This window comes from Delphinapterus leucas, chromosome 9 (assembly GCF_059928025.1).
Source record: "Delphinapterus leucas isolate spDelLeu-1000000601 "Yukka" chromosome 9, BTC_Dleu_Yukka2, whole genome shotgun sequence".
NCBI lineage: Eukaryota > Metazoa > Chordata > Mammalia > Artiodactyla > Monodontidae > Delphinapterus > Delphinapterus leucas.
In genome coordinates this window covers 34,991,178-35,018,636 of record NC_143137.1, presented here as the reverse complement: position 1 = coordinate 35,018,636, position 27,459 = coordinate 34,991,178, and the positions used below count along the sequence as shown (strand labels likewise).

General features: G+C 35.7%; 1 protein-coding gene across 9 annotated transcripts in view; it reads left to right on the top strand.

Annotated features, from left to right (window-relative positions):
* The window catches only part of FOXP2 (forkhead box P2), a 538,178-nt gene that overhangs the window by 359,100 nt on the left and 151,619 nt on the right, over positions 1-27,459 (top strand). For 6 of the 9 annotated variants that reach the window (XM_089917488.1, XM_089917490.1, XM_089917492.1 and 3 more), the window contains one exon: positions 17,806-17,895. In XM_089917488.1, coding sequence (XP_089773614.1) covers positions 17,806-17,895 — 90 coding nt within the window. Of the gene's footprint in view, positions 1-17,805 lie in introns of those variants that run through there. The other 3 variants (XM_089917495.1, XM_089917493.1, XM_089917494.1) reach the window with 3 other exon arrangements.

The following is a 27,459-nucleotide window of genomic DNA, read 5'->3' as shown; positions in this document are numbered from 1 at the left end:
TGTGGATAGGTGTGCTCAAGGTGTTCTTTATGTTATCCCCATACATTACATGTCTCGTCTCCATGTTTCCAAGGCACATGAAATATGACATAGCTGAGGCCTTTAAAAACAGTGCATAATAAAAAGAGCTAGGAGGTAACAATACCATAGAGGCTCAGGTCACGAGGGTCTAATTTTGCATTGGCAGGGTGAGATGTTGACAGGGTCTCCATTTTTTTACAGCTGTATCCATGGCCATGGAATCACGGGAAGGTCCTAAGTGTGTATTTTGGATTTGTCCTCAAATTTCAGAATGCCTCATTTGTGTATACCAGTGTCTCAGCTGTTGCAGACTTTGTAATGAATTAGTATTGGACTCAGAAATTGAGTTTCTGCCAGAGGATTCTGGCAGTGAACATTCTTCTATAACAACAGACGAGTGATAGCAGTAGAAATGCCAGGGGACTTCACAATAGCATGTCTCAGGATTCAGTTAATGGCTTAACTTCAACATAAAGATGATCAGAGCAAGAGCAGCTTATTGTTCCACTCTGGTGAGTGGTCTGTTAGGTGCCAGTATGTAAATGAAGATAATTACAAGAGAGTGCCAAAATGTGTCCTCCATGAGAAAGTGTGCAGTCCTTTAATAGATCATTCTGCGATCATAAGAAACCTTTGCGGGGGGCAACAAAATCCCCCTTCTATGAAAGGTTTAATATCTTTTGAGACATTGGGAGAAGAGTGCCATTTTGAGCAAAGGCCAATTGGGATTTCTCCAAGATTGCAAAGTATCTTCCCAGTGTGACCCTCAGAAATAAAGTTTTAATTTCCAGTTTTAACTATCCATCTTTCTATAAGCATTCTTTCATAGCTTCCTTTCTGATAACAAGCCAAAATGATTAATTTAAAGAGGAGAAACATTAAATTGGAAAGCGTTTTTCTTAAAAATGTATGGTTAAACAGCTTACTCCTTTGGGCAGAAGCTTTATATATGAAAAAACGTTAGCCGCTTTTGAAAGAAATTTTAGCACATGCTCTGTCACAGGATAAGGTAACTAAGTCCTTATCAATCCTGTGGTTTATTTGCTTTTTAAAAGGTTTTTCTCTTACCTTATAGAAAACTTGCTACTGGAATGCAGTGACATTACTTTTTCATATTTCAAAATACAGTCTTCCTTCATAATCACCAACCACATGGAGTTCACGTCATGTGGGATTTTTATGTTTTTTAATGAAGAGTTCTTCCTCACACTATTTTCAGGTACCATATTGTGGATAATTCATTTTGAAGGCAGAGCATGACCAGTAAAGTTTAGTGATCTATGTCATATAGCGTGTAACATAATGAAATAACAAAAAGACTAAAAGCAACACTATCAGGTAATTGTGTACTTGTCAGTGATTAAATGGCAAACTCTGAGAGGACAGGCTTGTCCTGTCCATATTTTTATCTCTAGTATCTGACAGAGTAAAGACTTTATAAATATTAGTTGAATGAGTGAAATATCTGATACAGTGGCCCATCCAATTCACTAATTTTAAGTGAGACTACCAAAAAAAATCTACATTTATTTAGATGTTGGATATGTTTTTTGAAACACCAGTTTCTAATAAGGGAAGGAAAGCAAATTAAAAGGAAGTATTTTTGCCTGTTAGTTTAAAAAGACTAAAAAGGAGTGATAATGCACAGTATTGTTGAGTCTGATGGATGGACATTCATACACTGTGGTGGGATTGCAAATGGGTACTGCCGTTCTGGGGAAGCATGATAATGTGTGTCAAAATTTATTTTCTGAGTGTGATTTGACCCCAAAATTAAACTTTTGAGAGATAATTGCAAAGCTGAATTATGAGGAAGTTCATTGCAGTGTTAGTTAAAATTGCAAAAATTGGAAAAGCGTAAATATCAATCAGGAGAATTACATTAAATGAAAATAAGCTTTCTAAGAATTGGAAGTAATGGTGTGCTTTGCCGGATTTGAATATTTTTTAAATTCCAAACAGCTGTATCGTCTTTGCCTAAGTAAATTATCCTTTCACATAGAGTATTTCTTTATGTGTACATGGATGTTCGTAAATATTAAAAAGGTTTCAATAGAATTCTAATTTTGTAAGTAACTGAATCTAGAAGAGCATGAAAAATACTTGCATTATGTTAGCAAATTCTTAAACTGAATGATAAAAATACCCATGTGTGTAGATTCTTTTTCTAGACATATGATTAAAAGGCAGATTAGAGAATAATTTCCTTTTCTACCTAAACAATCTCCCTAAAATAATTGAAGGACTCTAACTGAAGAAAGTGAAATAAAGTTTTTATGATAATCAACAGTAATTTTTCTTTTAGATTTTGACTTTTAAAAAAATGAAGATAATGTTGGAAAAGTTATGGATAAAACATTTTAACATAACTAGACAAAGGAAAAGAAGTCTTATTTATGCTAATTTCAGTGCTGTAGATCACAAGTCAGGCATCCAGACTCACATGTGAAGGATTGAAGGGGACTCACCATGTGCAAGGCGCTGTGACTCTCCCTGGAGGGAACGCTAGGTTTCATCCCTTAGCCTACAAGCTACAGCTCGAATATCTGGAGCCCGCTAAGCTCTTCATGTGTTTTACAAGCTTAGAAAAGCCTAAAGAAACAAGATTTTCAAGTAAGTGTCTTTTGAGTGATTAGGTGCATGCTACTCTAATGTGCATTGTTGGAAACGTAAAAATTGTTTAGAAACATTTCCATCCGTTAAGAAGCTTAGAGTACTAGATATTAAGGGTAATTGAATGTGTTCACCCAACGAGTAAGATTGTCAGAGGAGTTAGGTTTTTGAATAGAAATGCTGCTTTTGCTAAAGCAAGGTGCAAAGACTTGTTCCTTGGGCTTGGCTTTTACGTATATCTTCAACAAGTGGGCAACTGACCAGAGTTTGTTGGAGAAACAATTTTTTCCCCCAGCCTTCCTAGTCTTAAGTCTCATTGCAGTGGAACTAAGCTAGCGAGTGAAAGGAAAACAGTAGAGGGATAGTCACCTTTAGGAGCTTTATTTCTTATCATTTCCTACAAGCAGGAAACCTTTCTGGGCCCTCCTACCTTCTGATTCTTGAACTGTTGATTTTTACCAAGGGGTGCTATTTCCTATGTGGATATTTATACATTTTAAATTTATATGCATGTTTCTATGAGTCATTATTACAGACAATTAACTATAAGAAATGATTTTTAAATAAGAGGTATACTGTACCTTCTTTGATAGAGTTAAATTTTAAAAACTCAGGGAGCTTGAGAAGAATTTTAGGACAAAAGCCCAGAAGACTTCATGAAATTACGTAGATGTATAATTATTGATGTGTTAAGGTGACGACTATTATCACCGTCAGTTTACATTTTATTTTATTCTAAAGAACACTTTTGTGCACATTATAACGTGAATGACTACAATTCCACTGCTGAGGAGAATTTAACCTAAATGTGGTAATAGCTGGAACACAAAAATGGAAATACCCTCACAAAATGGGTTCCTCTTAAGGTGAATTTGCCCAAGATCTCTAAAATCTATCTTTGTGAATTAGCTTCATAATGTATCACACAGGCATATATGTGTTTCATAATTTGCATTGTGAATAACATAGCCTAAAAACACAAAATTCCAACTATTTTCTTAATATAAATATATTCCTTCTTCCATTCATTTGATCAGTATTTTTTGAATAATCACAATGCTTCATCAGCAATTGGTTGTCAATGACGAGCGTTTCCTCTATCCAGTGAGTTTTATGTTTCATTCTTTAGATTGCCCTGCAAGACTGGTAAATTGTAAGCTATGGGGAAGAAGGCATTTGTTCAGAGTTCTCATTGATAGGGATGAGGTCATACAGCAACTTGGAATGGGGCTGCAATTAGAATTTGGAATTTCTGAGGCCTCTTTGGCAACTCTGTCATTCTGTTTCTAAGAACATTCTAATTTTAGCTGTAGGAGCTTTCCTTTACAGGTTCTTAACCCACTGTGTATGCACCTGAACTAATCAAGGCCTCTCTCTTCTCAAATGGTTTTACTCTCACCACCTCTTTCCTCCTCTGGCACCGGCCTAGTTAGCTTCTGGGTTAGTATACAGAGGCTCTCTGCCTCAAGGCTCTTTCCTTTAGTTCTCCTGTTAGCATCTCTCCTTGGTGCCAAGCAGGGTCATAATCTTTGCTTCGGGCTTCCTGGCTACTGATTCTCATCCTTGCTAAGGGCAGGGTAAATAGAGAACAAAAGTTTTGCATTTTTCTTATCTGTGTCTTGATTGCAGGAAGCTAAAATAGGAACTCTAAAAGGAACTTTTCCTCTGCTTTGCTTGGTCTGGCTGTTTTGAAAACCCGTGCACTTACTTGTCCTCTGGGGGGTCCACCTCATCCTTTTGCGATGCCTTAGTGGTCACACGAGCATCCTTTCTCACAGAAAAGCAGCCCAGCCCAAGCCCTCAACTCACTCCCCTAGCTAACCTGTAAAATATAGTTAAGATGACTTCATTACTTATTAGGACTGAAAAACATTTCCTCTGATGAGATAAATAGTATTTACCTTTCAATGAAAAACTTGGTGTGAAAAATCCCAGTATCTTGGCAACATTTTCTGAAATATTAACTTTTCTAGCCAGGGTTGCCAGATTTAGCAAGTAAAAATACAAATACATTCAAATTTAACCAGGCATCCTCTATTTTATCTGGCAACCCTACTTCTGAATGCATGAGAACATAGTACCTATTGTTTCATGCTTCTTTTGTGTTTGGTTGTGACAGAAGATGATTATTAAAAGTTTTCGTCTTCTCTGTAACCAGCATCCTGAATCAAGTGCTTAGTAACCTCAAAGACACTGTCTTCTAAGGCTAGTAAATTCCGTTTAACATATAATCTTATATGGCTAATTCTCCTCGTGAAAAATAAGGAAAAAGAAAAACAATTTGAATTGGATCTTGGAATTCTTTGCGTTGTTCTAGTTGGCATAACTAGCAATGCTACTAGTGACTCAGAATTTATTTTGTTCTTTTTATGCCCCAAGCAGTTTTTTACTTAAGTTCTTTACTGTATAAAAGTCTCTTCAGTGAAATACTCTTCCTGACCACCCTTCGTGGAAAGGGCAAGAGCTTCAAAGTCAGCCAGATAGTTGTTCGAATCTCTTATGCCATCTCAAGGATATGTGAAAATAGCTTGGACATATAACCTAACTACTTGGAGTGAGCTTCAGTTTACACATCTACAATAAAGCAGGGTGTTGGAGAAGGAAGTGAGATAGCGTGAGCTAGGACTTGGAATTATAGCTGGCATGTAATGAGTACTTAAGAAGCATTTGTTCTCCCTTCTTTTTTGTTTTGGCTGAACCCACATAGCCACTTTTTGTACTTGCTTTTAATGGCAAGCAGCACATTTCTGCTTTGCACTGTGGTTATATTGAATATAGTTTTATCTTTCCTACTATACTAAAAGATCCTTAAGGACAGGGGATGGGTAGCACAGGGCGCATTGTGTATGTGTATATTCATGCAGATGTGGTGATTTGGACCTGGAGGAGGTGAGGGTGTAGCTCAACAGTACATTCATAAAGTTATAAACCCTTTCACTCAGCCTCAGAGACAACTTTGTAAAATATAATAGGACATGAAGCTGGTAAGATATTCTTCCTATCCAATGGGACATTTTTCTGCTTGAATAGATTGCAGAGAACTAAATAAATACTGAGCTAAAGTTTCAGGAATTATAGTATGACAGGTCCATTATTTCAAATGCACATATCTATTTAGCAAGGTCACGATACAGCTAAAAAGCAGGAGTCAGTCTCAACTGACCAGTACTTCTGTTGATACATGGAAGAACTGATATCCACTGGAGGAATTATATAATTTCAGAAGTCTTGACTTGAGGGCTTCCCTGGTGGCGCAGTGGTTGAGAGTCCGCCTGCTGATGCAGGGGACACGGGTTCGTGCCCCGGTCCGGGAAGATCCCACATGCCGCGGAGCGGCTGGGCCCGTGCGCCATGGCCGCTGGGCCTGCGCATCCAGAGCCTGTGCTCCACAACGGGAGAGGCCACAACAGTGAGAGGCCCGCGTACGCAAAAAAAAAAAAGCCTTGACTTGAAATAATACTACATTATACTTTAGACTTTAAATATTTTCAAATACATTATCTTCTCTGATTTGAAAAATCACCCATAGGCAAAGGTAAATATTATTAACTGCATTTAGTAGACAAGACAATTAAGGCTCGGTGTGGTGTTAAGTAGTCCAAGTTCATCAATGAGTAAAAGGCAAAAAGATATCTTCTGAAATCTAGTCAATACCATTCCATCGTACTTTCTTTCCTAGTTGCAAATGGAAGCTTTTGAAAGGTCAGGCCAATGGTAGCAGCATCACAGATGTATTTTTTTATTTTGCTGTCTTTTAAAAACTGAACATAACTGTTAGAATGCACAATAACATTACATATATCGTAAGTGACTTGTTCTCCTCTACTTGATACAATTGGAGGTGCCAGGGCCTTTGGACAGGTAAAGTGTTTAAACAGATTCTGATTGAGTAGTGATGATACTAAATTAGAGCAATGGAAAAGTAGACAGCTCTTCATTCACTTCTGGAGGCAGCATTCCAGAAGACATCCATGTATCGACCTGTCATCAGTGTGTGTGGAGGCATATACCCTAACATCTTAAATATCCAGTTTTACTCTACAGGCTATATTTCTCAGAATAGTGATAGAAAAGCTTCCTGACTTTTGTTTCTCTGACAGTTCCAATCTTTCTCTCCTTCTCAGTAGATAACTGCACTTCCTTATTTTCTGAGTTCATTGAGACCGTCCAGTGTGAACTCTTTCCTCTTCCTGCCTCTGCAGAGAAATTACCTCTCATCCCTTTCTTTTCTTCAGCCTGTCTCAGGGCATGATGCATTTCTTCCGCCCCACAAGACCATCACCTGCCACCTGCGCCTGCTTCTTGATTGAGCCTCTGTCTCCTCAAGTGACTTTCCTTTTTTTTCTTTTTTTTTTTTTTTTTTTTTGCTTTAATGTGTTTATACTGCAGGAATTGCCCAAGTAAGTGTAAGCTTTCAGAAGTCGTGCCATTAGGCTTTTAGTACAAACAAGTCATTAAATTCTATTTAGCCAGCATTGGTTGAGTGTAAAGTTTTCCACAAGGTACTTTATTAGGCAGGGGTACATGGAGGACATCAGTAGCCTGGGAGTTGGGGATTTTGAGGGTGTAAAATATACATAAAACTTAGCATTTTAATCATTTTTAAGTGTACAGTTCAGTGGCAGTAAGTATATTCACATTGTTATGTAACCATCACCACTATCCATCTCTAGAATTTTTCTTTTTTTTTAAAATTAATTTTTATTGGAGTATAGTTGCTTGACAATCTTGTGCTAGTTTCTACTGCACAGCAAAATGAATCAGCCATACGTGTACATATATCCCCTACCTTTTGGATTTCCCTCCCATTTAGAACATTCCCTAACACCATACACAAAAATAAACCCAAAATGGATTAAAGACCTAAATGTAAGGCCTAACACTATAAAACTCTTAGAGGAAGACATAGGCAGAACATTCTTTGACATAAATTGCAGTAAGATCTTTTTTGACCCACCTTCTAGAGTAATGAAAATAAAAACAAAAATAAACAAATGGGACCTAATTAAACTTAAAAGCTTTTGCAGAACAAAGGAAACGATAAACAAGATGAAGAGACAGCCCTCAGAATGGGAGAAAATATTGCAAATGATGCAACTGAGAAAGGATTAATCTCCAAAATATACAAAAAGTTCATGCAGCTCAATATCAAAAAAACAAACAACCCAATTAAAAAATGGGTGTAAGATCTAAGTAGATGTTTCTACAAAGAAGACATACAGATGGCCAATGAACTCATGAAAAGATGCTCAACATCACTAATCATTAGAGAAATGCAAATCAAAAACACATGGGGTATCACCTCACACCAGTCAGAATGACCATCATCAAAAAATCTACAGACAGTAAATGCTGAAGAGGGTGCAGAGAAAAGGGAACCCTCTTGCACTGCTGGTGGGAATGTAAATTGATACAGCCACTATGGAGAACACTATGGAGGTTCCTTAAAGAACTAAAAATAGAACTACCATATGACCCAGCAATACCACTACTGGGCGTATACCCAGAGAAAACCATAATTCAAATAGACACATGCACCCCAATGTTCATAGCAGCACTATTTACAATAGCCAGGACATGGAAGCAACCTAAATGTCCATCAACATAGGAATGGATAAAGAAGATGTAGTACATATATACAATGGAATATTACTCAGCCACAAAAAGGAACGAAATTGGGTCATCTGTAGAGACATGGATGGACCTAGAGAGTGTTACAAAGAGTGAAGTAAGTCATAAAGAGGAAAACGAATATCATATATTAACGCATATATGTGGAATCTAGAAAAATGGTATAGATGACCTTATTTGCAAAGCAGAAATAGGAACAGAGATGTAGAGAACAAATGTATGGATACCAAGGGGGGAAAAGGGATGGGGTGGGAGGAATTGGGAGATTGGTATTGACACATATACACTGTTGGTACTGTATAAAATAGACAACTGATGGGAACATACTGTATAGCACAGGGAACTCTGCTTAATCCTCTAGTGACTTTCTCATTTCTCTTACCTCTGTTATAGCTTCTCTTTCTCCCAACCAGCTCATTATCATGTTTTCTTTATTTGAAACAGACAACAAACAAACAAAACCTCTCAGACTATAGTTCTCTTTTATCTTAGTCTTTACAGAACTTATCAAAAGAATTGTTTGCACTCATGGCCATGATTTTCCCCCATTGACTCCCCAGTAACTCGCTGCAGTCTAACTCTCTGCTTTAATGCTCTAAGGGACCTGATATCCAGTAGGTCACATGCAAACTATCAACAGGTTCAAAAAGAACTTTCATTACTCCTTAGTCTCTTTGAGGTTTCAGTGTTTGAGAACTCGTTCATTTTTGTTCTTTCCTCTTTTATTTTTTTCCAGCTTCCTTGAGATATATCAACTCAACTTCCTTGAGTTGACATCACAGTTCTTTTATTTAAATATAGAACAGCTTTGATGAAATATAATTTACATGCTATAATTTACCCTTTTATTTTGTTTATTTATTTATTTATTTTGCGGTACGCGGGCCTCTCACCACCGCGGCCTCTCCCGTCGCAGAGCACAGGCTCCGGACGCGCAGGCTCAGCGGCCATGGCTCACAGGCCCAGCCGCTCCGCGGCATGTGGGATCCTCCCAGACTGGGGCACGAACCCGTGTCCCCTGCATTGGCAGGCGGATTCTCAACCACTGCGCCACCAGGGAAGTCCTATAATTTACTCTTTTAAAGTGTACAATTCAGTGGCTTTTGGTGTATTCACAAAGTTGCACAACCATCACCACTCTCTAAATTCAGAATATTTTCACCACCTTAAAAAGAAACCCCATTCTCATTAGCAGTCACTCCCCATTCTCCTCTCCCTCCAGCCCCTGGCAACCACTAATTTACTTTTTGTCTCTGGATTTGCCTAATCTGGGCATTTCATATAAATGAATCCTGCAGTATGTAGTCTTTTTGACTTCCTTCACTTAGCATAATGTTTTCAAGGTTCATCCATGTTGTAGAAACCTTTTATGGTTGAATATCATTCCACTGTTTGGATAGACTACATTTTGTTTATTCATTCATCAGTTGATGGACGTTTGGGTTTTTCCTATCTTTTGGCTCTTACAAATAAAGCTGTTATGCACAACTGTTTGTGTGGACATATATTTTCACTTCTTTTGGGTATATACCTGGTTGTGGAATTATTGGGTCATATGACAATTCTGTGTTCAACATTTTCCAGAAGATTTCTTGACTTCTATTACTGTGCTCTCCTTACCATTCATTGCCTTCCTTTTTCACTATTTTCTCATCTTCTCTAAACAAATTGTATGTAGATGTTCCCCAAATTTGGGACCTGACTCTTCCTCTCTCTTCATTCTCTTTACCAGCAACCTAATTATCTATCTTTGTCTTAACTACCGTCTATCTCTTTTTTGGGAATCTGTTGTCAGCCTGAACACTCTCAACATAGAGCTCAGCATTATTAGTAACTACTCTAGAAACCTTTGCTTGGTTATCCTGCCAGCAGGTAAACAACATCATCTTCTTTCCAAAGCCTGTGTTTCATATTCTCATTTCCCCTTTTCCAATAGTGACACAACTATACCTGACGCTTGACTTAAACATTTGAAGCCATCATTTACCCCCTTCCCAGCTTTTACCCTAAACCCAGTTACTAAATCCTGCCAATTCTACTTTGACCATTCCTCTTGTGGTTCTTGTTTTCAACTAAAGTGTTTATTACTATTCTTATTATCTCTCATTTGGACAGTTGCACATACGTTTTAAGTGGTCTTTCTACCTCATATCTTTCCTCACTCTCTTTATCACTTCTCATCTGCCCTTCATAACATGACTTCAATATATTTTTTTACATCTTTATTGGAGTATAATTGCTTTACAATGGTGTGTTAGTTTCTGCTTTATAACAAAGTGAATCAGTTACACATATGTTCCTATATCTCTTCCCTCTTGCATCTCCCTCCCTCCCACCCTCCCTATCCCACCCATCCAGGTGGTCACAAAGCACCGAGCTGATCTCCCTGTGCTATGAGGCTGCTTCCCACTAGCTATCTATTTTACGTTTGGTAGTGTATATATGTCTATGCCACTCTCTCGCTTTGTCACAGCTTACCCTTCCCCCCTCCCCATATCCTCAAGTCCATTCTCTAGTAGGTTTGTGTCTTTATTCCCGTCTTACCCCTAGGTTCTTCGTGACATTTTTTTTCTTAGATTCCATATATATGTGTTAGCATACGGTATTTGACATGACTTCAATATTGACCTGGGCCAGGTGCATCCCATCATTTCCAGATTCAGCAACATTTGCCCTTACCTGCTGAATAATGTCAGGTCTCTTTGCCATTTGTTCTTTAGTTATACTCATTAATTAGCTCCAGCCAACCTTCCCATGAGGCAACACTCCTAAATTAAGCACTTGTTCTATCCAAGATCAATTATTTTCTTTTTACTGTGTATGACCCCACATGTTCTTTGCTTCTATTTAACATGGTCACCTTCTGTCATCTCCAAAAGATGAACTACTTCTATGTGAGTTCAGCCCAAATATTGTATCCCCATAGAAGTTTTATCTGATCTCCCCAACTGAAAATAATTTCTCCTACTTATGAACTCCTGAAATGTTCTAAAAACATTTTTATGGCCTTTTGACATTACACTACATGTTTCTTATTAGACAGTAAGCTCTTTGATGGTAAAAACAATGTCACATCACCCCCTACCTCTGCAAGCATGCAATGCTTATTAGTTCTTGGCTTGGTACATGGGACAAACTTGCAAAAAAATTTTTGAATGACAAGTAATGTTTGATGTATTTTATTCTTACAAATATTTTCCTAAATGCTACCTCTTTTGCAATCTTACTTTTAAATTGTAAAGAAAATCCAGAATATAAGATTCAAATAATAGTTTACTTTCAGGTATTATACTGTAATTTAGCAGAATGTATTTTCAGTTAATCTCTAAAATGCAATTTGAAATTTTAACAATATAGCAGTAATGAGTCTTCAATCCATATCCAGACAAAAGATATCAGCCTCATAATGAGAAAAAAAAAAGTGATGGTATGTGAGAAACACAAAGTAAATCCAAAGTATGTTTGAAAAAAATAATAAACTATTTTATAGCAGAAAGAGAAGTAACTGAGAGAATACACATAAGCTATTGTAGTTCCTGGAACATGTACCATGAAAAAGAGATGCTGTAAAACTGTTAATTTTAATAATATTAGTTCCAATTCATCTTTACCTTTCATATTTCAGAATTTTTAAGTTGGACAGAATTCCTTAATATGTGAACAAGAGTTACATTTAGTATTGCTATAGATTATGTTAGTGTTCCTTATGTGTTTCATTAGCAATTCATTATCATTAGCAGCAGAATAATGAAGGAAATAGAGATATGAATACCACACTACTTGGTATGGTTTAGTGCAGCCTGTGGAATGCCAGCTCAGAGGAGGAGAATGTGTTCATTCCATTAAACTGAGTGTATGATTCGAGGCCTGATAAAACAAAACCTGTCTTAGCCATTAGTTACCATTAACTCACAGGTTTATTTTATGCAAGGTTGCCTCAGCTCATCTGGGAGTTTGGAGCCATACTGGAATATACTGAGTATTGGGTTTGGACCTGAACCCTGAGGACTTTGTTAGAGCTTCAGAGGATGACTTGCGGATCCATTCCATAACATATTTAATACCTTGATTTTCTCTCCTTTGGATCTACATCATGAATGCTTAGCCAATATAGCCTGACATTTGATTGGTAAATAGGATGCTTTATTAATTACCCTTATTATAGTACCATAAAATAAACGATCGTAGCTTCTCAGTTTGGCCTCCATAGTGGTCCGCAGTATAAACATAACGTATCCACACACATTTATTCTTTAACTTTATGTAAAATATACCATAACACAAAAATAAAAATTATTTTAAAAAATATTTTCTAGTAATTAGCTTTTTTTCCTCAACAAACTTAGTGTAATTATGTATCAGACATGATAAAATGAAAGGTCAATCACTACAGATGCATAATTTCACTCTGATAGATTGCTGTTCGAAAATAGGTTATGACAATTAGATGATTAATTTTCTTCTATTAAATAGCATTATGAGACTTCAGATTACATTTATGAGTATATTCTCTTTAGTGGGAACATAATGGGAGGAAGACCAAACAGAATAGGAATTTGTATCCTTTGTGGAAGGTTCTGTATATACTTATTATCAACTACACTTGTGAAAATAATTTAAAAATGAAATTCTGTTTGAAAACTTACGATTTGCTCAGTATTCCAAGTAACATTTTAAAGATGTCATATGTTAAAGGTTAAAATATGTGCATATGAGGAGCAAAATTCTGGGTATCCTGCTGGCAAAATTTTTTTGGTTCTGGTTATCTGCAAAGTATACACCCCTTGTCAGTTTAAGTAGGGAGTGCCTGTGTAAACATTCTTGTTTCGCGTGTTCCACATAATCATTTCTTGTATCATATTTCTTCTGACCTCGCTATCTGAAACCAATTACAGGAGATCCATTTGGGCTGCATCTATTTTCATAAGAAGCCTAGGCAGCAGTGTTTTTCTCAGAGATGAGTATCAACATCAAATATGCTTCTGAGTGCTTTGTTATTTATGTTTCAGAGAGGTTTTGTAGCCTTCAGCTCTCAAGAATGTGTCACGCTGTGCTGTTTATACATTGAAGATATTAATGGGCGTAGATGTCATTTTTCATTTTAATGTCTCAAATGCAACAGGCTGATAGGTTAAGCATTCCTATTTTTATGGGGAGAGATATGAGTGATGTCTGTTTTTTTCCAAAATATATATATATTTACTTTGAAAAAAAAAAGAAGTTATTTATAAACCTGAGAGTACTTAACATTTTTGGTTTCACTGGTTGTTTCTAAGCTGTTCTCAAACAATTTTCCTTCTGGTGAGAGTTTTCAGTGTTCTTCAAGAAGAAAAAAAAGTATTGATCTGGCAGGTTCCAAAGTTTTTCACTCGTAATTCTCATAACGACCCACTCATTACAATTACCCTTTGTCTAAGAGGTTCCTAACTGACATAAAGTTATTACTACTTTACAAGGGTGATAGGCTTCAACTTTGCTTAACAAAATTTTTGTTTGTTTGAAATTACACAGCAACTATTAGGAATGATATTTGCAATAAATATTTTATGGCAAAATGCACTGAATTCTGGAAAACACGTACTTTCCCACACCTCTGCAGCCTAACAAAAAGTATACCTTTATTATAAAGATTTGTATTCATCTTTTCAAAATATTTTAATTTAATCTGATTCTAATTTTTAAAGTGTCCTATCTTAGTTTTCTTTAAGTTAAATAACTTCATTAAGGGAAGTGCACCCTTAATTCACAACAAATGCGTTTTTGAAAACTAGATATGGCTTGGCTGTCTTAGAAACCTTTCTTATTATTCATTTGCATCAGACTCAGTCATTATTAAAGGAAATTTTGCAAACATATTTTGCCTTTTGTTCTAAATTAGTTGTTCTTTTTTTTGTTTTTGCCGATGGTGATTATATAAATACCTAAATAGCTAATAGTACTTTATGAATAGCCCTTTTCTATTTACCAATTGAAGTGGACAAGCAATTCTCAAATTAATATTTTATATAATTTGACACCTAACACCTTATATTGATGGCAGTATTTTATCTCATAATCTTTCATCATTTGAGGAGCTACAATAATAAATTGGAAAGATGTACTAAATGCCTCTGAGCATTTGTTTATTGAAATTCAGTCCTAAAATGTTGTCCAGAAAACTGGAAATAAAAGTGTCTTGTGATGCCTGCAGTTAGAATGCAAACTGCCAAAGATTTCTGCTTATGAGTTTTAAATCATTGCTGATCTCTTGGAATTGTTTTTTGTCCTCCCATCTTTTATGTTTACTATAGCAATCTCTACTGCTACTAAAAGAATGTTGATACAGGCAAGTAGTTTTCTTTCATAAGAGTTTGTATTGAAAGTTGATTCTTTACTATTGTAAAGCTAACTGTAAATTCATATGAAAACCAAGGTACTTTGAAAATAGTAGCATGTTTTAGCCTGCTGTCTTGTGGTATTCCATTATTATTATAACTCCTTTAAAAATGGTATACATTTTTTCTAGTGATATTTTCATGAGCTACAGTTCTAAATATCTCTTGTTTTCTAATGTCTTTCTACAGGCACCAGGTGTTACATATTCCACTGGGTTAATGTTTGGGTTGAGTTGAATGAATACAACACAAGGTAGTGAAGGAGATAGGGTTCTAGGTTTGGGAGACAAGAGCCATAGATTTTGACCACTTTGCTACTGCTTTGTGACTTTAGTCAAGTTATTGTAATATTGGTTTTTCAATTACCTGACTACAAAATGTGAAAGCTAGGCTAAACAATTTTTAAAGTTTAGTCCAGTTTTAGAATTATTCAGTAGTTTTTCTAGTAAAAACTGGTCAAATGATCAGAATTTTACAATAGTTTAGAGCTCCATCAGGTATTGGTAGAGTATGTAATGAAATCAAAGTCAAGGATGGTAGGAACACTTAGCCCTAAAAACAATATATATTCTGTGATATAGTTCTATTCAAACACAAATTCAAATTATAAAAAGGTTATATTGTAGTTTCCCTTTTAAGTTCTGATAAATATATATGCCCTCTTTACAGGTAAAAAATAATCTATTACGGTGCCAGAGCTCCCCTTTACTAATTGTTCTCCTTTACCAGAGTTTTACTCATTGCCCTCTAATCGTGCCTTTGCCAACACAGAGACAGTATGGCACACTGGAATGCACTCTGGTCTGGAAGCCAGGAGACCCTAAACAAAGCGCTTGATTACTCTAGACCTCATTTTTCTCATTTGCTAAAATGAGGGGGTCAGATTGGATGATTTCTAAGATTGCTTTTAGTCCTAGTCATTCATGATTCCAGGATTGTAAACTATGTTCATTAGAAGTCTTTAAGAATAATAAACAGGGCTTCCCTGGTAGCGCAGTGGTGAGAGTCCGCCTGCCGGTGCAGGGGACAGGGGTTCGTGCCCCGGTCCGGGAAGATCCCACATGCCGCGGAGTGGCTGGGCCTGTGAGCCACGGCCGCTGAGCCTGCGCGTCCGGAGCCTGTGCTCCGCAACGGGAGAGGCCACAGCAGTGAGAGGCCCATGTACCGCAAAAAAAAAAAAGAAAAAGAAAAAAAGAATAATAAACAACTACAGAATTAAATATAAACTATATAAGGATGTGTGTGTGTGTGTGTGTATATATATATATACAAAATAAACTAATGAATTCAAAGAGAGAAAAATTTCTATGAAAAAAGTTAGGCAAACTTTGCGTGGCGTTTGGAATTAAAGGGGAAAATAGCTGATTTTTTTGATTTTGAGAATTTTGCATAGACACAGCTTAACTCACACTATAGTAATTTCCATTTGAAAAATATCATTTGTCATTATTTTATGAGTTACCATTAAAAAAAAGAAAGCTATATTATTTAGGATATCAAGTGAAATTTTTTAAACTGAATTTTGTGATAATAAAATATTTATGGAATTTTTTTCTTTGGTCTTTTTTTCCAATTGAACTTTATAATAAAATTGCCTGAGTTCACTGGAATGTGCCATCCTTAGAAACATTTAGGCTGACTTGTAATTACTTGTAATTTATAAAAAAACAAAAGGAAGATTGTTGTAAATGAGTGTGTCTCCAAATGTAAAAAGTGTGCTTGACAAACTATGCCAGATCCTGCTATGGGAAGACAAATCAATGTTGTTAGGAGATGTGCTAGGGCATTCAGTTTGTTTACTTTGGTTTCTATGTCTGCCTGCCTTCTCAGAAAACTTGCTTGGAGCCAGACTGTAGCAGCCCTCTCTCTGTCTTTTCATAATTGATCAGGGGATGACTGCCTTCCCTGAGGGTTAAGACGTGGCAACTTTTTCTGTTTGCTCAGCATCTCAATGCAGTAGTTCAAACATTGTTCACACCAGCTGGCAGTGTAATGCCATATGCACATCTTGTCAAAGCAACTGTTGTCATGGATACTAGAAACTCTCTTAAAAACCAGATCATTGATTCCAATCAAAATTGTACTTTTATCAGCTTTGAATCTTAATTATTATAGAAGAATATTGATCTAAGATATTTTTCCCATCATGAAAAATTTACCTTGTATTCTAAAACAGTGAATAACAAAGTGGGGCAATGATTTATTTTAGTTTTATGCGCTGAAAAATTTCATCTTAAGTGTTCATTGAACTCAGTTGTTGAGAAAAACAATGAGTTTATAGTCTCTGAAAAAGTTTTTTTAAATTAGTTTGCACTGCTACCTTTAAAACGTCTCAATATGTATTTTTTATGGCATTAGTTTTTATATGATAAGTTTATATAGTCCACTCACCAAACTGTCCCTCCTCTAGTGAATGAAATGCTTACATTAATTTCTTATGTTAAGTTTTATTTTCCTGAGTGGGACAGAAAACATAAAAATAAATGAAAACATCTTCTATTTTGATTGGTATTCTGTCACACATAGAAACAAACCTGATTGGTTGAGTGGTAATTTCTTTGTTCTCTGATTTTGCTAAGAATGCAAATGAAAACCACTCAATTTTATTTGGCATTAAAACTGCACTTTATTTTGTCAAAGGAGAGGTTTCCCCTTGAATTGTAAGTACAAAAAAAGTGTTTTTAATCTTTAGTGAAAATCCTTATTAATTCACTTTCAAGATAATCTGATGTTGATTTGTCAAATTTAATTACAGCTTCCGGTAACACTTGAAGTCTACTGCTTTTGCTTCAAAATTGTAATATGAAAATGTAAATTGATTGATAATTTAAAAGGGAGTGGGCATTTTAGTTGAACACTCAAAGACAAGTTCCTTATGAAAAAGAGGTTATTGATGCAGTTTATGATTTTTTCCTCTTTAAGCTCTTTTAAACAAATTACCTTTATTTTCTGCAGGATTACATGCATCTCTGTTATTTTAAGTAAAGTTGTGTATATGTGTGTTATGTGAATTTTTTTCACATTAGAAGAAAAAGAATATTTAATAATTCTCTCTAGAAAGGATGTGGGATTCTCATACATTAAAGCCTATTACTATTAACTAAGGAATAACTGATAATTTACCTTTCAACAAAATATTTAGATATTGCTCATTTTTCACTTCTAGGCTCTCCAAGCAGCAAGACAACTTCTCTTACAGCAGCAAACAAGTGGATTGAAATCTCCTAAGAGCAGTGACAAACAGAGACCACTGCAGGTTAGTAAAGCACTCCTATCCTTGGGATCTTACTTTAAAAGACGTTTGTAATGATTACAGATGTGCAGACCCAGTTGTATACATACAGAAAATTATTACATTTGCATATGTAAGTAATTTTAATTCAAAAAGAGAACTCATTTCATCTTCTTGAAAGAGAAAAAATAATCTATTAGCATAGATTTCAAAAGTTTACAAGGTCACTTTTTGGACAAGTTATGTAGGGACATTTGGTATACATAGGCATTAGGAATTTTGTATAAAACTCCCTTGTGGGATTTTAATGAAATTTTATTCACAAACAGGTTAAAATGTGAAATGTCTTCCTTAAAAGCAAAGTTATAGTAACATGGTAGGGAAGAAACAAAGCAGTCTTAGACAACCCTTTTGCAGTTGTATCCAAGTGACAAATGCAGAAAACCTCCAGGGTTGCCAAAAAAACTGTTTGAGTTTGCCAAGGAGTTATTGCTGTTGCTACAGTTATAAAAACACATTCTGGAGTTTGTTGTCCTTATTCACTATGTTTGTCCTGTGAAACTGATAGTATGTATGTCTTTTAAAGTAACTTTTTGTTACATAATACAACCATTGTTTTATATAGCTTTAACCAAAATATATAGGACATCAGGGGAAAGCAACATTTTTATAGGGTACTTTTTAAATGTTTGGAAGGTAGAATCTGGAATTGTATAAAACATTATTCAAAATGTTTATCAGTTCTGTTGAAAGATAAGCAATGCTTCCTTTTTGAATCATGTGTTATGTACGCGTCTCATTAGACAAGCTTAGTTTTTTTAAAAAAGTCAGCATCTTTCTTATTGCTTTATTTTAACAAAACAATCTTGAAAAAAAATTTTTGTGGTCTAGGTTTCTGTTTTCATTTTCAGGTGTACTCTCAGATGCTAGCAACTAAGTCTTACATGGTGCCCTACTGAAACTTAGTTTGTGTAACAGAATTATTGGCTACTGATCTACACAATCCAGAAGCTACTCATTACCTAAAAACTGAATTAAATGCATAGTCCCTAGGCAAATATGAGATGAGAATATATATTCTTGGGAACAAACCCATTTTTGTGGGGTGGATGGGAAGAAGGGGTCCTGGGGATAGGGGATGTGACGTACCGATGTCTGCCATGATTGCAAATGAAAGTTATATTGAATCAGCCTAAGTTTAAGATTCATTTTAATTTTTTTCTCTTTTAAAATAAATTTCACATTCTTTGTTTTAACTAGTCAGTAATTCTGTAGTGACAAACTTTCCTCACTGTCATATCCCTGCCCAAGTAATAACGAGTGATAACGGTGGTTGGAGTATTTCCATTGAATTATCTGATTCCATGAGAGCCTCTCCATACATTTACATGACAGAGAGAAATTTACATAGAAGTCACAGATAGCAAATGAAATGTTTATCCTCACTATGGCTTCAGGCTGGGAATTTTGCTTTCTTGTTGGTATAGCAAAGGAGATTTAGATGCTGGCAGCATAAGCCAAAGGTAGGAAAGAGTTTATTGTTTCAAATATCTGAAAAACACTGTATATTGTCCTAATTCTATTTTTATCATATCTCATGACAAAATAGACGAAATAATAAGCTGTTCCTCTCCAAAGCTAAGTCCAGTAGAAGTTTCTTTATTGCTGGTTACCAGGGTATCTCTGGAAAGAATGGCTGGGCTTTAGCTTTTCTACTTTCCTTTTTTGTTGTATTGGAAGGCAAAAATGTGATACTTCGTTCAACTAAAATATACATAATTTTTCTTGGAAAACACACACACATATAATGTGGAACTATTAATGACTCTAAAATAAGAAATTGTTGCTCACATACCAAATGTTGTTATATAAAAGTTTGAGCAGAACTCCTCAATTTTGTTATTTTATCACCAAAGGGTGATTAATAGTACTATAAATACCTTTTAACAATTTCAGTGGCTAACCATTACCACAAACTTCCATTGTGTCACTTATATTTAGTGTTTTGTGACTCATATTATTATGAATACATATCCATTGTACATATTATAAAACTGTAGCATTTTATTATTACTTTGTAATTTTAGTGGGATCTAATGCCAAAATGTCATAGGAATGAAAAGTTGGTTGGTTTTTATGAATAAGAATTTCAAAATAATGAATGAAGGCTTATTTGTTCACCAAAATATACACTGCAATTAATATGAGTCTACAGTCTTAGTGTTTCATAGTACTTGATAAGCTTAGCAACTGGAAACATGCTGGGATTGTATTGAAAATCTAATAACAACCTGATAGCATTTTATACTAGCTTACACATGTTGTCAAAGGGGGATATTAGGTAATGCTTATCTTTGCATCTGCGAATACTATTTAACGTGAGTTGCACTATTTGCCACTTATGTTAAAGAAAAGGGTAGAATATCTTTGTTAAAAATTTTAACCATTTAATATGAAAGTAACACTTAACTTCTATGATTCTCTCACAGCCGACTTCTTTTTCCAGTTACCTAAGAGTTTAACCAACCTTTCATAATAGAGTTGGTGTAGATTTTCTTTTAGAATTAAAACAAGATAATTGAAAATGTTTCAAAAGCTATAGTTGCAAGGCAAAGTATTTGGTGTTAATAGATCATGGTGGCTTGTACTTTATCACGCATAACATATTTTTAGAAGACCAAAAGAGATACTGTGTGGTTTTCATTTTAAAATATAGTTTTGATGGAGAACTATTTTATAACATTTGAAAGAAAATACAGATTTTCTTAAAAATCTGTTTTAATGGCTCAAGTCACAAGAACAATATTCGGTTGCTTTGTTATATTCAACTGAATTTCTTCTAAATGTTTAAAAGTGGTGGCCAGATTTGAGGTGTGACATGGTAGAGAGAATATTTCTAGCAGACTAGTATTTATCTTTTCAGGTATTTTTCATTTACACTTTTTCAGGTTCTTGTACTACAGATAGCTTAGATAGTAGCATATCTAGTGCAAAATGGAAAGAAGAAAATCACATCTGACAAGCTTGAGTACCGATTGTAGTAGTGATTTCACTTTCATGTATAGATATCTGAATATATCTTTGAAACTTGTTTACATATTCTGTTCATTACATGAAGCACCAATTGAATAGGTCCAATCAGTAGGTACATTGATTAATGACATATTGATGAATAATATATAAAGATTGTGATGCAAATGGGAGCTGATATTAAACTAAGCGTTACTAGATGTTCCTTCTTTACGTTCTTACTATGTATCCCAGAAAAACATAACTAATAATAACAGCTGAAGACAGCCTCTCATTTTAGTTTGTCTTATTTATCTGTATCTACTCCTGGCACTTCTAGACTTGATATACCCATAGCGTTCAGTAATGAGAAAAGTTAGCCAAAGAGAATATGTAATGCTTTCAATTTCATGAAACTAATTTCCAGATTATTAAAAAGAGTAAGTTCACACACACATATGTACACACACACACACACAAATACATTTGCATACACATACATGCACACTTCCATAATCTGTAATTTTAAAACTTTTTGTAAAATACATTATCAATTTTCTAGCCTATGACAAATCTACTTAATTTAGTTTAGGTATGAAAATTGGTCGCATTATTGTTCTTGTTACATTTACAGCCATGAGACAGACTTGTGGTTCTTCAACAGCTGTGCAGAGCAGAGACGTAAATTTAAGGTAAATGCCATTGCTTTGCTATCTTAGATGAATATTAGTATATAGCGTTGTAATCACCTCCTTCGTTGTAGGTTAATATCTTATATAAGGTTCTCTTTTCCAATAGGTAATTAATTATTTTTTTCATAATTCTGTTTTAAATAGTTCGAGAATGGAATAGTAAAAAGCAAAAGTGAATTAATTAAACCTAGGGGTCTTATTCTGACTCTGCCGCAAACTAGTTATATAAGCTTGAGGAAGTCACTCAACATCTTTAAAATAAAAACATTGGGATACCTGATGGACAAAATATAATATTCTGTGATTAAAAATTTATTTCACTTTTTTTTTTTGAACTAAGTGATAGGCATCGTAATGTTTCAGGAAAAGCTGTATCTTGGATGTTAGCTTATGCATTAAGGATTATGTTTGCCTATTCATTTGTTTTCAGTTACAAAGCACTTTATTAATATACCATAGCCAAAAATAATGCTTTGGAATCAAAATATCAAATCCCATATGTTTGAAAACCATGGTGCAAGTATCATTTTATATAACATCTAAGGAAGTTTTGTTTAATGCCTTGAAATAATTTTATAAATTGCTTTTAGGGAAAATCTAAGCTACACAAGGAGTTATTTTACCATGTATTTATTTAATAAACTACATTAAAATATGTTGTGATATAATACAATTTAACAAATTTCTACCATCCTCTACTTCACTCCAAATTGTTAAATTTAGCATCGTCCAACAAAACAAGAAATTCTGCAGTAAACTAATCAGCATTTCTAAAATTTCATGTTCCAGGGAAAATAATCAAAAATAAAGTACAGAGTGTATAAATAATGAAATATTTATCCTGGGTTAAAATACTAACTCTGTGGGTAATAGAATTGGACACTGATAAATGTGTTTTAGGAAATTATTAATGTCCATTCATGCAGTGGTAAAGAATGAAATTGAATATTTCCTTTTCAACATTAATATTTGATTTCTAGTTATAAGAATTAGAGAGAAACTAAAACACATTTTGTTCCAAATACTGAAACAACATAAGCAAGAAATCTGCAATATGGGTTTGAGTAGGGCAATCTACTGTGATGCAGAAAACTTAGAAAGAATTTTTTTTTTTTTTTTTTTTTTTTGCGGTACGCGGACCTCTCACTGCTGTGGCCTCTCCCTTTGCGGAGCACAGGCTCCGGACGTGCAGGCTCAGCGGCCATGGCTCACGGGCCCAGCCACTCCGCGGCACGTGGGATCCTCCCAGACCGGGGCACGAACCCGTGTCCCCTGCATCGGCAGGCGGACTCTCAACCACTGCGCCACCAGGGAAGCCCAGAAAGAATTTTTAAAAGTTGTTTTTTGCTATCTGTATTTTCTGTATATCAGAAAAATAAGCAGTATTATATTTTTATATCATAAATTTTAAAAAGAGCTTAATTTAAAAACTACTAAAAAGGACAGACTATGCCTTGTGTGGTCCTCATTTTCCCATTCCAGTAAAGAACATTTCTTAAAAGGCAGCGTGAAATAGACAGTCTTGTAGGAATGTTACAGAATAAAATCATTCTTAAAATATTATGATGTTGCCACATGCAGCCAGATGCACAGGGCTCACGCCCTGTGGAGGAGGCTCTGGGACATCCAGTCCATCGCTGCTAAGTGTGCTGCGTGGAAAACTTGTGAACAATCCACTCATGGCATGGAGGACAAAGAACATATGTTTTGGGGTCTGAAGCCTATCTTTGCCCTCAATTAGTAGAACCTTGGGTAGAGTAACTTGATCTCTTGAAGCCTGTTTCCTTACCTCTAAAATAGGAATAAGGATACCCACCTTGCCAGATTGTTGTGAAGACTAAAAAGAGTGCTATATAAAGTGACTAGCATGAATCCTTGCACTTATAATAAATTAATAAATAATTTCTGTTACGCTCAGCTCCAGGAAATTTATAATTAATCCAAGGCTATGATAAATATTCTATAATATGTTACCTTCTACTTGGTCATAATTGTCACAATTCACTATTCACTCTGATACGAAGTGTGCCTAATTTATGAGAAAGCAACAGTGAGTGTTTTAGGTACTACTAGAGTATGTCCCCCTGTTATCGGCCTCCACACCATGTATATGTCACACTTGCCACATATAAACTTATAATGTTTGTCTTCCCTGCTAGACTGTGAGCTCTACGACAGCAGGGATCATGCATGTCCTACTCATCTTCCAGTACCTACCACAGTGCCTGGTGAATAATAGAGTTCAGTAAATACCTGCTGGAACAATGAATGGGGGGGAGATTGTGTTGAGTGGAGAGTGTGAGGAAGTTGGAGGGGGGAAAAGCTTCATTCATTCAGTGAAAACTGAGTATTTATGTGTAATATCCTCAGGGACTTATGATTTGGTTGAGGAGATAGTAATACTTGCACACAAATATCAGGGCACAGTGGATGTGCTATGGGAATCAGAAAAGCAGAAAGTGCTATAAGTATTTTACCTTATTTTACTGAGTATAGTTGACTTACAATATCGTATTAGTTTCAGATGTGCAACATAGTAATTTGATTTTTTTTATAGATTACACACCATACAAAGTTATTTTATAAAGTATTGACAATATTCTCTGTGCTGTGCATTACATGCCTGTAACTTACTTATTTTATAACTGGTGGTTTGTACCTCTTAATCCCAGTCACCTCTTTTAGCCTTTGTCCTACCCCTCTTCCCTCTGGTAACCACTAGTTTGTTCTCTGTACCTGTGAGGCTGTTGTGTTATATTTATCTGTTTTGTTTTTTAGATTTCACATGTAAGTGAAAATATACAGTACTTGTCTTTCTCTTCTGACTTATTTCACTAAGTGTAATACCCTCCAGGTCCATCCATGTTGTCACACATGGCAAAATTTCATTCTCTTTATGGCTAATATAATCACATCTTCTTGATCTGTTCATCTATCAATGGACATTTAGGTTGTTTCCATAGCTTGGCTATTATAAATAATGCTGCTATGAACATTGTGGTGCATATAACCTTTTGAATTCATGTTTTCTTTTTTTCTTTTTTCTTTTGGATAAATACCCAGGAATGGAATTGCTGAATTGTGTGGTAGTTCTATTTTTAATTTTATTTTATTTTTATTTTTTTTTCGGTACGCGGGCCTCCCACCGCTGCGGCCTCTCCCGTTGCGGAGCACAGGCTCCGGACGCGCAGGCCCAGCGGCCACGGCTCACGGGCCCAGCCGCTCCACGCCACGCGGGATCCTCCCGGACCGGGGCACAAACCCGCGCCCCCTGCATCGGCAGGCAGACTCTCAACCACTGCGCCACCAGGGAAGCCCTCTATTTTTAATTTTTTGAGGAGCCTCCATCCTGTTCATAGTGGGTGCCCCGATTTACATTCCCACTGACAGTGTATGCGGATTGCCTTTTCTCCACATCCTCACCAACACTTACTATTTCTTGTCTTCTTGATAACCATTCTGACAAGTGTAAGATGATATCTCATTGTGGTTTTTTTTTTTTTTTTTTTTTTTTTTTTTGCGGTACGCGGGCCTCTCACTGTTGTGGCCTCTCCCGTTGCAGAGCACAGGCTCCGGACACGCAGGCTCAGCGGCCATGGCTCATGGGCCCAGCCGCTCCGCGGCGTGTGGAATCTTCCCAGACCTGGGCAGGAACCCGTGTCCCCTGCATCGGCAGGCGGACCCTCAACCACTGCGCCACCATGGAAGCCCCTCATTGTGGTTTTGATTTTCATTTTCCTGATGATTAGTGATGTTGACGCTATATGCATTTTAAAAAGAAAATTATTAATTCAGGTTCAAGTGATCAGGGAAGGCTTTGTGGAGAGGTAGCATTTATGTTAGGCTTAAAGAAAGGGAATTTGGTAGATAGAGAAAGTAAAGGACAATTTTTGATGGAGGCATTTTCAAAAGATGTCATCAAAGATGTAGAGATGGGAAATGGTGAGGTCTGGTTAGGCAAGAGTAAGTAGTTTGTTTTGACCAGCATAGAGATGTCACACTAAAGGAATAACGAGTGTACTGGAGGGCTAGAAGTATACATAGCCAATTGTATACAGCCTGAAATGTCAAGCTAATGAGTCTGTACTTTATGATTTAGGCAGCAGAGGTTGTTAAAGGTTTTTGATGAGGAAGTGACACAGTGAAAGCAGTGTATTGTGGAGATCTAGTCAACAGTGGTGCATCTGGAGGATGCTTTGGGGGAAGGGAGTTGTGAGAGATCTGGAATAAGGTAATCTTTAAAAAATTTTTGAGGCTGGCATTTCATGAATTGAGCTTAGAAATGTTGAGTTTGAGGTGATGGCATGAAAGTAAATGGAATTAGCAAGCTTTTAGAAAATTAGAGTTTGACAGAGAGGTCAGAGTTAGAGACAAATATTTGTGAAATAATCCAGAAGTGATGGATGAATCCACAAAAGTGGAGGAGATTTCTGAGAAAGATAATCTAAAGAGGAGCTCACTAACATCGACAATTTTTAAAGCAAGAGGAAAAAGAAGCAGAAGAAATTAAAGAGGGGAAAAGAAGAATCAAATTAGCTTTTACTCTATTCAATAAGGTCAAGGAAAGGGAGAGTTTTTACAACACAGAGCTTGTCAACCACATCAAACAGTGACCATGAGGATGAGCATTTTCATACATGCACTGTTGAACTGCAACACTGATAATTTCTAACCCTCCTCTTTTTTTTATCATTTGCTAATAACTCAAGATTTCCAATACTAATATTATCAGTAATGAATGGAAAAAAACTTACTTTAATATAAATGTTAAATAGAAGGTAGATAATAAATGTACTTTTACTTCCCTGATTGCTGTGTTTCCAATCATATAAGCAAATGTATATTGCATATATAGTACTGAGTTCCCACAAATTAAATCTGGGAGAAAACTGCTTTCTAGGAGGTCACATTTTCTCTTTTCTTAGCTACCCAAGCACTTGCCTCTTTCTGTAATCCATTAGGATTTTAGGTATATATTCCCTTGACTTCTCTTCCTTAACTAAAGTAAGAGGAAGAAAGAAATAGAACATTAATATTGTTAGGGGAGCTCTCCATAGGATTTAAGACTTAGGCTGTGAATTTTACCTTAAGATGTTTGGAGGTGTTGTACAAGCTAAGTTGAATGACAAAGTGAAGAACAGTGTCAGTACATGATTAAAAACAAAAAGTGAAATTATTTTGAAATTCACTTACATTTAAGATTCATTGTGTTTCCCCTGTGGATTCTATCCATATCTATAATCCTGCATTCTCCATTTCTACTTGGTTTTCTTAAAATTTCTCTGCCACCTTCACCTTTTCCACTGTAGTTTTTCTTCCTTTGCCATTCCGTTCTTTCCTCTCATCATGTAATCTTTTCCATTTAACTTAATCTCTGTCCCTTCAGGCCCCATACTGAGAAAAGAATAACTTTAAGTGCCTTAATTATTTAATTCTATCTTGAACCAAAAAGGTATTCTAGCAGATCATTTTACTAACAAAATAGTAAAACTATGTGACTCCTTAAAATCCAGTATCCAATATTTTAGTTCTGATCTTGCCCCAAGAACAGTTTCTTTTATGCTATTTTAAATTGTAGTTTTAGTATGCAAGCAGCTTTACCCTTGAATATCTCAGATACTTAGGAGGACCTGGAGCATTTCATGTAGTGCGAGAAATCTCCTGTTACTGATGACACGTATAGGTGGCTCTTTCAAAGTCAGCCATCAGAATGGTTTTATCCTTCCTTCCTTAAATCCTTTTGCCAGACTTCCCAGAAAACTTATTAAGAAATTCAAACTAGAATTGCTTGGGATGGTTGTATTAAATGGCAGTTTTCCTAAACAGATCTTAGGGTGTGCACGATAATTTTAATAACAGTGAATTTGGAAGCACGGCATTTGAAATG